Here is a 15,900-nt window from a genome sequence, read left to right on the forward strand (position 1 = left end):
CTAAAAATTTTTCCAAAGGGTTATACCTGGGTTTATTTTTTAATTTATTTTTTCTTCTTTGCGGTACGTGGGCCTCTCACTGTTGTGGCCTCTCCCGTTGCGGAGCACAGGCTCCGGACGCGCAGGCTCCGGACGCGCAGGCTCAGCGGCCATGGCTCACAGGCCCAGCCGCTCCGTGGCACATGGGATCTTCCCGGACCGGGGCACGAACCTGTGTCCCCTGCATCGGCAGGCGGACTCTCAACCACTGCGCCACCAGGGAAGCCCCCTGGGTTTATTTTAAATGCCAGGCTCTACCCAGACCTCCTGAACCAAAATCTGGAAGAGGGGTTGCCCTTGGGAATTTGCACTTTTTAGCAAATACCCCAGGCAATTCTTACATATATTAAAACTTGAGAACCATTGGTGGAAACGTTTCAAAGCATTTCTTCGTTGTTGTTTGGTTTGCTTTGTTTTCAACAGCAAAAGAAGAGATTAACTATAGGCAGGCCTGGCAAAGCAGGGGTGAGGATGAGGGAAGGCAACAGGGAGGCAGGCACAGTGATGGTCACCGGGGTGCTCGTGGGTTTGTATGTTGGGTTTATATGATATTTGGGCATTTAAAGTTGGAACCCACCTTATCTATTCCAGAAACTCATTTTATTCCAATTACTCACAGGCCTTCTCACCACAGTGATAATGTTTTGTGCTTTGAAACATCCGTATTATCCTTAAACCCACCACCTTTCCCCACAGCTTATCCTCATGCGGTCAGTCTAGTGGTTAACATCAGAAGGGGCAGGTTGTCTTTCTTGTTTAGGGTGCATTTCGTTTGGCTTTTATCTTTCTGAAAATAAAAAGGCAGGGACAAAGTTAGTGACACTTCATTTTTCAATAGCAATCATTGGAATGTATTGTCGGCAATGTCTCCTACTGTACTGTACGGCAAAAATGTCTAAAATTAGGCTTCAGACATGCTGTAACTTAAAAACAGGTTGCCTTTTAGAAAGTACATTTGCAATTCAATCGGAACTGGGGCTGTGTTTTCACAGGGAAGCAAGGTGATTGTAATTGATGCCAAAGTTCCCAGAGTGGTATTCCACAGATGCCTCCTTAGCAAACACAGAACTGAGGGTGGGCAAACATTGAGTAGTTCAAACATTGAGCCCCCGAACTTAGTAATAACATCAGAAACCCAGGGGAAGCTAAGGTGGGAAAGAGTCTCCATGGCTGTTTTAGCAAAACAGCAGGAAAATTGGCTGCTAACTGCCACAGAAACTAGTATAGGGAATTTGTTAGTTGAGCTGTTCTATATAAATTAGGACTTCCTGTGTATAAAATTGAGAATACATATACAATTTATAAAGAATCTATTAAAAAAGTGAATATTCAGCATAAACTTGAGATGCTGACTACAATGATAAATATCAAAGGGCTTTGAGGAACTTTCTCTGCCACAGCTCAAATAAAATAAATGAAATGATAAGTGAGGTGTGTTGACTCAGGTTTCTTTCAAAATAGTTTATACTTCTGACTTTTTACTAATTAATATAGACATTTGCCAACATTAATCCAGATTATTGTTTTTCTTTTCAGGGGCCTTGTAGAGAAAAAAGAGATGGAATTGGTTATCAGTAAGTTAGAAGCAGCACAGAAATACTTGGCACAGAAGTACTGTGTCCTCGTCCTGGGCTTGGGAATGCCTGATAAGCATCACATGTGCTGCGGAAAGTACGTCCCCACTTAGGATTTTGTTAGATCTTCACTTGTGTGTAGATCCACATCCTTACAACCCTCAGCTTTGACTTTTGGTGCCCCTGAGAAAGGTTCCTCTTTTGTTGTACAGAATCACTGGGCTCAACTGAGACTCTGTCCCAAACACATGTGACGTCTTGTTTGAGAGAGCCAAATGAATATAGGAAGAATCCCAGAATCTTGGCTGATATTTTTTTTTCTTTTTTCAAATTAAAGTTGGTTTACAATATCGTGTTAGTTTCAGGTGTGGCAGATGTTTTAACAACCTTCTACTATTTGGGTTTAAATTTCTCTCAGGTTATATCAGTTCAATGAAATCTTGCTTTCTGCCAGGAAGGCTTCTTGCTGTCTGACAAGGGCCACTTGGCTGCCTTGGGCAGTAGGCTGAGTGATGGGCCAGTGTTGAAGCGGGTATTGGGTGTGTCCCCTCCCCTCCTGCTGCTTGTTTTGCAGCAACAGTTGTGGGTATAAGTGCGTAAGGTGGGAGTTGTAAGATGACCCTGTTTGTGGGAAGGCAATTTTTACCTTAGGATAACAGTTCATACACTACTGTAATTAAAATTTTAAAGTGTCTTATCACAGGAAAATTCGGGGTCACAGGAGAGAAAACTCCAATCCTTAACCCAAAATCTCCTTCTCTTAAGTAGTAGTTTCACAACAGGCTCAAGATCCATGCCATGGTCATGGCCAGACCTTTTACATTTTTTAAAAACTTTATTGGAAAAGAACCCAATACATGATTTCTCTCTCTCCACATTCCCCCACATTTTCAAAATACAAATATTTGTATTGTACATACTTTTTTGTGTTCCACATTTTTTCTGTGTACCTTCTATTATTCTGCTTATATAATCTCACCTACCACTTTGAATAACAACTGTAGTCATTCTGTTGTATAATATACCAGTTTGCTTAACAATTCCTCTTGTGTACATCTGTGTGGTTTCAGTTTTTCTGCTTTCTAATGTTTTTGCATTGAATATCTTTATATAAATAACTTTGTTCATTTGGGCTGTTTACTTACGGCTTATTACCCAGAATGTACTTATCTGGAAGGCATGAACAATTTTATAGCTCTTGTTACATATTGCCAGATTGTCCTTTAAAAAGGTTAAAACATTCTTTATCACCATAAGCAATAAGCATACTTGTTTTTATTAGTTTAATATTTTTGATAGCTTAAAGGTATATAAAAATCTTAAGGATATTTTATTTGACTGAATATTTTTCATGACTATAGAGTTTGTGTTCTTTTTTTGCGTAAAATAATTTATTGCCTGTTCCTCCTCTAGTTTTAACCATCTATCAAGTGGAAACTGGGAATTTGTATAATTTATATTTCATATAGCAAGGATTGGTTACTTGTTTTTTCTAGTTTGTTGCTTTCATTTTGATATTTACGTTTTTACACATTATGAAAATGTTTTAAGTTTTTATTTATTTGAACATTTCCACCTTGTTTCTGATGCTATTCAATAGTCATACAAGTTCTTGCATTGCTGGGTTCATTCTGTTCATTTCCAGGCTAAACTCCTCGCCTTTCTTTCTTAGTTTTTAAAAATAGGATTAAAAAAAAAAAGCTTTGATCCATTTGAAATTTGCTATATCTGATCAGATGAGCTATGAATCTAAGATATTTTTTCTTTACTAATAGCCAACTTTCCTGTAATATTTATTAGTGATTTTTTCCACTGTAACATTTCTTGTTTATTAGATGTTGAATTTTTCTAATATTTTAACCCATTTTAGGGAATTCCTATTGAATTTTTTTGATTAGTTTTTCTCTTTTAAACATCAGAACTATACAGCTTGTATTTTGCTTTGCTTTATTCAACAAACATTATTGCTCTGTGGTAATTGTGGTGCTAAGTGCCAGGGTACAAGGAAAATGGTCTCTCCTTTCAAGGAGCATACAGTCTATTGGAGGAGTCATCAGGTAAGGAGACTAGTGACTGGTGCAATAGAGGTATAGACAGAGATTGGGCACCCAAAGCAGGAAAGGCGAAGAGCAGTGGACCTCAGGGAGTGCAGGCAGTGAGCTGGGCTGGAAAGGAGGTGATTTAGCTGAAAACAAGTACTCACTCCTATTACCTCCAGAAACCTTGTATTTGGTGATCTTGCCTATTTGAGATCAATTTCACTATTAAACAAGTTCTAAGCAATATCTACCAAGAACCTTTTATTGTTTATTGTATTAAGACCTATACTTTAGCTTAGGAAATAGTGTCATCTTTGCTATCTTGAATCCTCTCAAAGAGCTGTAAGTTGTATTCTCCATTTATTCATATTGTTCTTTATTTTGTCCATTAAAGTTTTACATAGTAATTGTTAAAGAAATTTCTGTGGTCCTAAATTAGATTAGCACTTATGTATTCACGTAATCAATGTTTTAAATACCAATGTGAAGTTTTGGTTTATTTATTTGTTTTTAATTGTATAAGTACTTCATGAACATATCCTAAGGGTAAAAAATTTAAATAGTTATGTATATAGTTTATAGTTAGTTAGTATTGTAGAGTTAAAAGTTAAAGTCTCCTACTTCCTCCACCATCCTTCAATATCAATCTCTCCCCAGAAGTAAGTACTGTTACTTCTGGCTCAATGTATGTCCTCTTGGTTTTCTATCCAATTATACGTATGCACTTACATTGTTGTTAAATACATCGGATAATGCTATGTTGTCATTCTGAAATGTGCTTTTTTCACTTGTAAATCTTGGATATTTTTGAAGATTAGTACACATAGATCTACCATATTCTTTTTTAAAAATGGAATAGTTCTTAAACCATGGACATTACGGGCTTATTATCATTAACTGATTATTTCCCTGTTGATGCATGTTTGGTAATATATTTTTGATGACAAAAATATGTAAGAATGCATTTGGTTTTATCAGTTTATGTCATAACCTATGACACATATGTTAAACACATTTCCTGCCTATGTACAATTTTAATTTATCTCCTAGGATTTTCTAGGTATATAATCATATCATCTGTAAAAGGTAGTTTTTAATTTCATTTTTTCCTAGAGTCATATTTAAAATTTTTAATTAGCTATAGTAGTAGCATTTCCTGTATCTAATACCATTAAAGAAGTGACTGAAGTCAGCCTTATTTTTTTTCTGTTTTAAAAGAGAATAAGCTAGCACATGCTATTTACTTATTGTTTGACCCTTAGTTTAAGTGATGAATTATTTATCATGTCGAGAAAATAACTCCTTGTTTCCCTATATGTTCAACAATAGTTTTGTTCTTTCTTTTTATAAAATTAATGCATAGTCGTGTACAATAATTAATCAGTACATAAGAAGGAAAGGGTAAATCTGTTGTCAACATTTCATTTATTACCCTTTCAAACACCTCTATATGCACACCCAGACACACAATTTTACGTAAATAAATAGGATTTATTATTCTATAACATTACACCTGTAAAACGTACCCAGTAACATACTTACCTAATAGACCAGTTGTGAAAATTAAGTGATGTAATACATACAAAACACTTAGACCCATCCTTGGCACATACTATGTGTTCAGTAAAGTTAGCTATTATTATTCCTTTTTTGTTGTTATTACTGTTATTGCTATTAATCTGTGGGATTTGGTAGTAAATATAACTCTACAACATCACCTTCAATGGCTTCCTGGTATTCCAAATATATTTAACTTATTGATGAACAGTTGGAATATTTCCTTTCTAAATATTAGGAATAACACTGCAATGAGCTTTCTTATACCTATATTTGATGTACTTGTCTAGTTTGTCCTAAAGATACATTTTTTACAGTAGAATTCCTGGGTCAAAGAGAATGCATATTTAAATATGATGTATATGTTTAAATTTTGAAAGTCCTGTTCAAGAATAGATGTTACTATGGACAAGAAAATAAATGGAAAAACAGATAATTTGTTAGAGTAAAGGGACTATGGGCGATTTAAAAAGTGCCTTGCATTATGGAGGACTTCCCTGGTGGCACAGTGGTTAAGAATCCACCTGCCAATACAGGGGATACGGGTTCGATCCCTGGTCCAGGAAGATCCCACATGCCACGCAGCGGCTAAGCCCGTGCAGCACAACTATTGAGCCTGCACTCTAGAGCCCACGAGCCAGAACTACTGAGCCCACGTGCCACAACTACTGAAGCCCGTGCGCCTAGAGCCCGTGCTCTGCAACAAGAGAAGCCACTGCAATGAGAAGCCCGGGCACTGCAACAAAGAGTAGCCCCCACTCGCTGAAACTAGAGAAAGCCCATGCGCAGCAACAAAGACCCAACACAGCCAAAAAAAAAAAAAAAAAAAAAAGTGCCTTGCATTATCAAACAAGTTGTTGGATCTTTTGAGACCTAGACTATAATATTTACTGTTTTCCTGTTTTCTCTTAAGGTTGTATGATTTGTCCTCACTGCTTTGTTATAGTTTGAGAATCTAAAACACTTAATGAAATTCTATATTATACTTTGCTGTTCTCACCTGGTTTTTCCAATTTATTTTACTTTATTTTTTATCATTACCATTAACCTTTACTAGACATTTTACTCTATCCGCATTTTAATGTCTTTCATGAGAGTGTGGATTTCTACCCTTTCATGTAGTGAACTTTATAACAATTCCATGTGGTTAAATTTTTTCTTTTTTCAGTTTTTCTGAGTCTTGAAACCTTTTCCTTCCACCTACAAAGAGAAACATCAGGTGGAACAGAGACTGTATTGGTTTAATAACTTCATTGTTTAGTTGGAATAGGTTCTCTCCAGGCTTCTCCAGGGTCTAAGGGGCAAGCATATGTTCTCTCCACTCTTCTTGGCTATTTATAAGGACATACATTGGTCTATAAAGTTTAAAAACAAAAATGCATGTGAGATTTCTCTCAAATAGGGACTTGATGTTTATTAATGTTTATATCAATGTATTTTCAGTTCAGGCTCATTGTCTTTGTTTTTTGGTTATATTTTGGCATTGTTGGCCATTTCTCTTCTCTTGCACCTGTCTTGTCCACAGTGGTAACTATACTCAGACTGCTTCCCATGTCTACCATCTCTGTGATTCACTTTGTGTGGTTTACCATGATTTGGGAATGCCCTCTTAATACATCTCCAGCAACATTCATTCTTTATTCTACTACATCATTTCTGCTCTTGAGAGTTTTCACTGCTATGTTCAGTTCTTTTATGGAGTTGACAGGTTTAGTGCTGTCTTCCAGTGCAGCAGCCATGAAAACGTGCCACTCAGATCTGCTACAGTGCAGGGTGTAATTGACCAGCGGCCCCTGCTGCCGCACTCTGAATCCACTACCAGGTTTGTGCTGAGGCCACTCTTCCCATGGACTGTCTCCAGCCAATGTCTGAGGGCAGCGGGGACACTAAAGCAGGCTCATTCCTGCCAGACATGGGACTCCTCGGGTGGGTGACTGGCTTGAAGGCTTCCCTTTGGCCTGGTCAGAACTTTCTTGTGAGGTGTAGTAGTAGAAGGAATAGAGAGAGATTTAAAATTGGGGATTGAGAGTTAAGCATCAAAAAACATTCCTGTGGCCCAAATACAGAAGGCCTTTCCGGGTCCCTAGAGCTGTTGGTAGAGATTCAGCTTGCCACAGACTCCCTTATTTAGGAAGAAGTGGTGTTTTCTCTTCTTGACAGAACTTTTAAGAAAGGTATTATAGTAAAATAATAGCTTTATAAATTTTCCTATTTAATCACTTGTAAAAATCACCTTTTCTCAACATTAATTTCTTCTCTCTTTAAAGCGTCACTTCTAATTAAGAAAACTAGAATTTAAGTTTTGTATCAGTCAGCTCAGGCTACCATAACAAATTGTCACAGATTGGATGGCTTAAATGATAGAAATTGGAAGTCTGAGGCCAGGATGCCAGCATTGTCAGGTTCTGGTGAGGGTCCTCTTCCTGGCTTGCAGATAGCTGCCTTCTTACTGTGTCCCCCATGGTGGAGAGAGAGAACCCTAGTCTCGCTTCCTCTTCTTAAAAGGACAAAAATCCCATTATGGGGCCCCACCTTCATGACCTCATCTAAACCCAATTATCTCCCAAAGGCCCTGCCTCTAAGCACCACCACATTGGGGGGTTTAAGGGCTTCAACATATGCATTAGGGTGGTAGGGGGAGACACAACCATTCAGTCCATAACAAGGTTAAAAAAACACCTACTCTAAAAAAACTTTAAAAATTTATTGCCCATATTGTTCAATTTTTAAAAGAACGTAGGCATTGCAAACTAATTTGGGGATGATAAACAAACTGTAAATGTATCATAATTAGAGATTTTTTAAAAATAAATTTATTTATTTTTGGTCGTGTTGGGTCTTCGTTGCTGAGCGCGGGCTTTCTCTAGTTGTGGTGAGCGGGGGCTACTCTTCGTTGTGGTGCACAGGGCTTCTCACTGCTATGGCTTCTCGTTGCGGAGCACGGGATCTAGGCACGCGGGCTTCAGTAGTTGCAGCATGCAGGCTCAGTAGTTGTGGCTCATGGACTCTAGAGCTCAGGCTCAGTAGTTGTGGTGCACGGGCTTAGTTGCTTCACGGCATGTGGGATCTTCCCAGACCAGGGCTCGAACCCGTGTCCCCTGCATTGGTAGGCGGATTCTCAACCACTGTGCCACCAGGGAAGCCCCATAATTAGAGATTTTATCATATCTTTTAGTTTCCTAGATATAGAACCTCCACTTAAGTTGTACTTTTAACAGTACCTTTTTATTACAATATATTTTTTATACAAACTTTTAAAGGAACTCATGTTTGCAAGTGATTGCCTCAGTTTAGTACTAGCTCATTTCCAGGAGCTGTTGGTCTTTTTGCCATTGTAGGCAATGTCACCTACTTTCCTCCTGCTTGTTGGATAGCAGTTTGGAGAAGAATCAGTTTGGAGCTCACCAGCCACCATTCACATAACAAATTTTATACAGGTCAAATTGCTGAACAAAGGATATTGAGGAAAACAGATTATAGCATGTCCTTACCAGTAAAAGTTGTTAACTGGCGGTGGGTGTTGATTGTGTCCTTGAATGAAGTTTACATTGCTCTTTTGGCTGTTTTTATCTAGGAGAAGATAAGGACAGTGTTTGGCCGGTTGTGAGTGATTACCTGATTTTAACATATCATTATTTAACTTCTTCCCAATGTGAACAAGCTGATATTCGCATGAGTGCATTTTCATGTGTGTTTTCTGATTTTTCTCTCTAATGTATGCATACTTAATATTGGACTAGAACACCTTATCCCTGGAGATAAATTAACGATTTCAGTAGAACCAGCAATTTGGGGGCTGTTAATTTAGTGCTTTCATGTTTCTTGAGAAGTAGGAGGACATGCCTTTCTATTCTAAATGCATCTGTGAAATCCTGATATTACAAAAGCTTTGGCAAAATTTTGATGAACATGTTCAGTAAAAGCTCTCTGTGTTTTCCATGGTAGATAAGAAAACCTCCTCATGGCACAAGCCATAGAATTAGATCTGATCTTTGGTTATGGCCAATTCTGGCTCCAACCCCACCTCTACCTAGGAGGTATACCCTCCTCCTCTGCGGTCAGTGCAGCTGTCACCTGACCGGTGACCAAAGAGGCTAGCTGTGGGGACGAGGATGGGGAGAAAGGCATTTCTTTGAAGCTCAGGTGTTTAAATCATCTTTAAGCCCTCCCCCTGCCACCTCCAGTCACTTGCACCAAGGCCTCTTTTCCCTCCCCCAAACACATTCCTTTGAAATTTCTCTTCCCTTGTACAGAGCAGGCCTTGACCATCATTTAAACCTGACCTCACCTAAGGCAGCAGGGGGCAAGTGGGAGCACAGTTTTTTTCTCTCTCCAGCCCAGAACCCCATGGGTCTGGCCCTAGGCTTTGCACCCCTTCAGGAATGACTAAAAATATAAGCTCTCCTCATTTTAGTTTAGAGTTAAGAGTCTAATATAGCAAGAAGGAATAAGAAAGCACATAACAGGCCACTGAATCTCTGGGTTTACCAACAGCTTGGCTTTCCCCTCTTTCCTTTGGATTCCGCCTTCACGGGTAAATGTACAGCGTCTTTGTTGACCAGCACGGCAGCCAGTTGCCACGTGTGGCTACTGAGCACTTGGAAGTGGCTGGTCCACGTTGAAATGTGCTGTAAGTGTAAAATATATGCTATACAAAAAGTTTAAAAATGAATAAAATATTAATAATTTAAAATATTGATTACATATTGAAATGATAATATTTGGGGGGTTGGGGTACAATATATTATTAAAATTAATATCACCTGTTTCTTTTTACTGTGGCTCCTAGAAAGTTTTAAGTTACATTTGTGGCTTGCATTATATTTCTATTGGATTGTGCTGTTATCAACCCTGTTTCAATTTGTAGAGGATTTGGAGGGCCTAAGTTTGTTATTTATACTCAGTACATTTCTAAATTTGTAACCAATTTATAATTATTATGTACTTATTAAAATTATAGAATATATAGTTATTTTATATGTATAAAATTAAAATATAAAAATAATTTTTTAAAAAAGGAAAATGACTCAGTGTTCACCAGCAAGAGATGAACTGGAAGATTTAAATGTGCTCATTCCCAAATGTACTCTGTCTCCATTTCCTGAACTCATTTCAGTTTTACATGCAGAGCTAAATCAGAATGGTCAAAAGAAATTAAAAAAAAAAAAATAATGGTCAGAAGAAACCCACTACATTCTGTTCTTAATTTCTGAACTGTGAGCTGTATCAGTTTGCTCTGGACTTTAAGAGAGAAAGAAGTCCCAGTTTTGTGACAACTTGAGGGAAAGGAGAGAAGGTTCATGGTACCTTCTCTTCTAATGTTTGAAAAAAGAAAAATGAAAGAAAAGGAGAGAAAGTGTGTGTTTCCTGGTCAATCACTCTGTCATTTCAAAACCTTGCTGAGATGGTGCTGGTTTGGGTTGTGCCAGCATAAATACTGCTCTAAACCTTCTCTCAAGGACACAGGCCAACTCAGTATTCCAAAACCAGAGTCTGGTTGGTTTCCACTTGACAGGTGTGCATGGTCTCTGGTTTCAGCTGGCAGAGGCAGTGGAAGGGCGGGAATCCACAGAAGCACTCTTGCTGGGTAAAGGCTTTAGGTGACACAGAAGGAGGCTTGTCCTAAAAAGTTTCTGCTGGGCTCTGTTGTTTAATGGTTTCATCTCTAAAATATTTTAAAGAAAAAGCTTATTTTCCTAGCATTCTGAGTTACAAGGACAAATGTGGAGACCTGACAGGCCTGATTTTTAGTTCAGACTCTGTCCCTAATTAAATATATGTCTTTGGACTTCAGTCTCAACATCAGTCTCCCCACCTGTAAAGTGGGAATAACCATGCAATCTTATGAGAATTAAATGTGATCATAAATGTAAAGGGCTTAGCATAGTATTTGGCACACAGTCCATATTTAGTAAATGTTCACTGTAATTCCTGTTGCCTTAATTCTTTGTTGAAGACTTGCACGTGAGGAAATGAAGCATCAGCCAGAGGGGAGGGACCCACCCCAGTAAAAGCTGAACCACCTCTTCAGTGGTTCCTCCAAATGGAGGGCTAGTTTGGGCCCATACAGACCATGAAGTCTCTGTGAAAAAGCTGGAGGTCCTGAGGAGTTTGGGTCAACTTCCGCAGACCATGGGAGTCGGGACAGTTCTGGAGAACCTGATACCAGGGCCAATCCTAGGAGTCAGTTACTCCAAGGAAACCCAAAGCAAAAGCAGAAGCAGACCCAGGATCAACCTTGGTGTGCCCTGGGTCTGGCCTTGGCCCCCAAGACGGATCAAGTGAGTGCAGGTGCATAGCCCCGTCATTCAACTCTCAAGTCCTCCCCTGGCCATGCCTGCTTTCCCAAGGCTGGCAATCAGAATTAGAATGGCCTGTGTTCTGAATGGAGAGGGAGGCCAAGTTTATTAAGTGTGCCCGTGCCAGTACCCTTAACACTGAATTTGTGTTGCAAGGACTCTTGGGTGTTTGCCTACCTTTAAGAGACAAGGCTCGGTCTACATACTTCATTCAGAAGGAAGAGCGCACTCTTCTTCCCAGCCAGTTGATTGTATGGCACAGATAGACCTGTGTCTGTTTTGTTTCTGATTCTTTCTGTACCCAATAGCCATAACCATTGTTTAAGATTTTTTTTCTTTTCCTTTATTTTAGACTTAGCCTCTAGTTCTTTACTTCCATACCTACTAACACCTTGTGTTACCTCTTCACCACCTTTCCACTCTCCTCACGTCCCTAACACTTACATTACTAGAAACATTTGGAAGAATACAGCGAGGGCTGGCTTGTTTATCCTGAATTTATATTGATTAGCTTTTTTATGAACCCCACTTTAGTGGGGTTTTTTAGTTTTTTTAATAGTTGATTTACAATGTTGTGTTAATTTCTGCTGTATAGCAAATTGATTCAGTTATACATATATATACATTCTTTTTCATGTTCTTCTCCATTATGGTTTATCACAGGATATGTTGATTAACTTTTGACCAAACACTAGAGGTTTTGATCTGGGTAACCTAAGAAGTTGAAGAAAAAGACATTGGCACTCATTATCAATGCCTTTTTTTTTTTTCCCCCGGTACGCGGGCCTCTCACTGTTGTGGCCTCTCCCGTTGCGGAGCACAGGCTCTGGACGCGCAGGCTCAGTGGCCATGGCTCATGGGCCCAGCCGCTCCGCGGCATGTGGGATCTTCCCAGACCGGGGCACGAACCCGTGTCCCCTGCATCGGCAGGCGGACTCTCAACCACTGCGCCACCAGGGAAGCCCTATCAATGCCTTTTGATAGCATTTATGTGACTAAATAGGTACGGGACCACAGGTAACGATCTGCAAAAGGCCTTTTGAAGATAAGGGGTTGCCTAGATCACTGAAATATTGAACTTCCCTTTCCAACCTATAGTTGTGATTTGTTATATTTCAGGGGGAAAATATCAGATACACAAAAAGACTGGAAATTCTTTGAGGTGAGTCACTTACGTTTAGGGGCTCTGCTCTTTGATATGAAACATGAAGTACAGCAACAAGCGATAGACATTTGTCAGGCACCTGTTTTTCATGAATATCCTTTCTACAAAGGATACTAATAAGCTGTGTGCCACTCCTTAAATCTTTGGTCTGATTTTCCTTCTGCAAAGGTGAGTACATGTATAATTTTCCGCAGCCCTTCAGGCATGTGGAGAGAGCAGGGCACCTGGGTTTGTGTCTACTTAGTAGTGTTCTAGAGACAGGTGGGAGCTTTTCATGTCGTAACTGTGGGTTCCGAGTCTCGTCTGTTTCTGTCGTAGTCCTGTTATACTTTCTGTACGTATGTAGCCTGGATTGTCTTCCGACGTCAACACTTCACAGAGATTGAGGAAGAAATAGGGAGGCTCTTTCGTTCCGACATGTTCAACATTCCTCGAAGGAAGCGCGAGGATGAAGAGTCAGGAGGGGAAAAGAAACGCATGACTTTTGTACAATTCAGGTATGACCTTTTGACTCTCCTAAGCTCAAGGACATTTCTAGAAAACAAGATGATGTGACCTAAATGTCACCCCCACCCCCAGGAGAATGATGGCAAAGCGCCCAGCGATGAAAAAAGCCATTAACATGCGCTCTCCAGTCATGTCTACTCTGCTGCCCTCTCTCAGAGAAAAAGCTCAGAATATCTCTGAGAAAAAGTACTGTCAAGTAGGCATGAAATTCCCAGTCCGGATGCAAGAGCACAAGGAAAATCTGGACTCTGTGCACATGCCAACGTAAGTGGCCCAAGGAGAGAGGAAGGAGAGAAGGCTGAGTGTTGCTTCCTAGGTGGGATCCAGGAGGGGCAAGGGCTCAGACATGGTGCCTCTGCCAGAAAGCTGAACAAAGCTGGAAGCATCATCTTCCTACCATCCCCTGCTCCTCTCAACATGTTTTCTTTCCAGATCAGCTCTTGGTATACCCATCTAGACTAGAAAAAACTACAAAGTTATGCTAGACTTCAAATAGTTCTAATTTGGTGAAGTGAGTAGCAGACTTTATAAGACTGAGGTTTTCAATATTAGAAGAGTCATCTTTGGAAAATAAGGGAAGGACCAGTACAAAATCTTGCTATGGGTCGAGTTTTTGAACCCATAGTTAAGAAATAGATGTGTGTGTGTGTGTGTGTGTGTGTGTGTGTGTGTGTGTATCAGTCTTAGCTTTATACACATGCACAAGTCAGCCATATACTGGGTTGGCCAAAAACTTTGTTTGGGTTTTTCCATAAGATGTTACAGAAAAACCCAGACAAACTTTTTGGCCAACCCAATACCTTAGTCTTTGGCCTCAGCAAATATTCAGCTATACCAATAATTCTTTCCACAGAGTTGGCATCCTGGGGGAGCCGCGATGTCAGTTCAACCCCCATACCCTTATCCCCCTCGATACAGAGGAAAGCATGAAGTCTGGGAGACAGTCTTCCATGATAGAAAGAAATAACATGAGGATTCAGGATACGCTGGACTTAGTCATGAGAACGCTGTCCTCTCAAACAACATTCCCTAAATAATCTGTACATTCCATTTCTGTAATTCCTGTATTTGAAGTAAACTACTTTGACTTAATCACTTTATACAGGACTAGTGTTTATTATTAAACTTTAAAATTTGTTCAAATTATTTTGTTATAAGTTCAACAATAGACTAAAGAATTCTAGAAAGCTTTTGAAAAGCTCCTTTTCCTATATTTAATAGTTTGCTTTGTTATTTATTTACTTCCTTGGCTTTTACATGACCATTTAGAGTAATGTATTAGGACATTTAGTCAGTGTTCTAGTGGACTAGTGAAGAAACATTCTGTTTATTCATTTATAAGTTCCTTTTTGTTTCATGAGAGAGTGTTATTGGTACATTTGAAAACAAAATTTCATAAAAAGGCAAATTAAATATTTTTAACATTAAATCTCTTTCTGGGGCTTCCTTGGTGGCGCAGTGGTTGAGAGTCTGCCTGCCGATGCAGGGGACACGGGTTCGTGCCCCGGTCCGGGAGGATCCCACATGCCACGGGGAGGCTGGGCCCGTGAGCCATGGCCACTGAGACTGTGCGTCTGGAGCCTGGGCTCCGCAACGGGAGAGGCCACAACAGTGAGAGGCCCGCGTATCGAAAAAAAAACAAAAAACAAAAAAAAACACAACTCTTTCTATGGCTATATTATTATTGGCATTGGGATGTAAAGTACATCTGACTCATTTAAAAGCCTTTTAGCATATATGTTTCATTCATTGTTTTCATTTATTCATTTAACAACACATATGTTTCAAGCCCCTGCTCCATTCAAAGCCTTGTGCTGGAAAATGTAAGGAAAAAAGGTCATCAAGACAGAGACCATATCCTCTGGTCTGAGTAGTAGAGAGGATCAGTAAAACACATGCCTGCTAATGATACAACCATTGAATGTGTTAGAGGCCATTAAAGAGGTAAATCCAAGTGCCCTTTGAGACAGATCAGTAGAGCCCTCACTTCTGGGGGAATTGGGAGCATTGAGATTTGAATCTGGTGTTGCAGGGACTGGGTGGCACTAAAGGGGGACCGCCAGGCAGAGGAAGACCATGTGCGAAGGCACAGAGATGAAAAGGTGTGCCCTGTGACAGAGGAAGGCAAGAGCCATGGGTGTGCGAGGGGGAAGGTGTGTGAGGGGGAGCAGAAGAAAAGCGGGCTGCAAAGGTCAGCCGAGCCTCCACATGCCCCACCAGGGAGTGAGCTGGATATTATTTGGTAGGCAGTGGAGCTTAGGGCCCGCTGATGAAACCCTTTCATTGGCTGCTGATTATATAGTATCATCATTTAAAAAGTCCTATAGGAGTTTCGCCAACTAAAATAACTGGTCTGAATTTACCTTTCTGTGGCCACAGGTTTATCCCCAAACTTCAAAAATCCTCCTTTCTGCATTTAGCTAAAAATTCATTTAACGGAAAAAACTGGATGCCTTTTTCCAGATTTAATATCAAGAGCAGAGGAACAGCAGCTCCAGCCTGTCGATCATGTGGGACAGCTTCTGTTCAACAGGCACTCTGCCTTCACTCTCATCCTTTATGTTCCAGGTCAATTCCTGTTATTCCTGTTAAAACTGCAAAGTTTTTAAAAATCAAAATCCTGAGGGGGGGAAAAAAGAAAAAGAAAAGGAAAAAAAAAAGAGGGGGAGAGGAAAAAAAAAGGGGCGGGGAGAAAAAAATCCTGGACTATGAACGAACCC

The 15,900-nt window shown here is 39.8% G+C and overlaps 1 protein-coding gene across 1 annotated transcript in view; it reads left to right on the forward strand.

The window, feature by feature from the left end:
* The window catches only part of PPP1R36 (protein phosphatase 1 regulatory subunit 36), a 36,064-nt gene extending 21,847 nt beyond the window's left edge, over positions 1-14,217 (forward strand). Inside the window, 5 exon segments of the mRNA XM_029237151.1 lie at positions 1,576-1,710; positions 12,628-12,670; positions 12,992-13,170; positions 13,253-13,444; positions 14,034-14,217. Of these exon segments, the coding sequence (XP_029092984.1) occupies positions 1,576-1,710; positions 12,628-12,670; positions 12,992-13,170; positions 13,253-13,444; positions 14,034-14,217 (733 nt within the window).
* The last annotated feature ends 1,683 nt before the right edge of the window (positions 14,218-15,900 follow it).

The sequence above is a fragment of the Monodon monoceros genome, unplaced genomic scaffold, assembly GCF_005190385.1.
Source record: "Monodon monoceros isolate NGI ecotype Baffin Bay Population unplaced genomic scaffold, NGI_Narwhal_1 Super_Scaffold_21, whole genome shotgun sequence".
NCBI lineage: Eukaryota > Metazoa > Chordata > Mammalia > Artiodactyla > Monodontidae > Monodon > Monodon monoceros.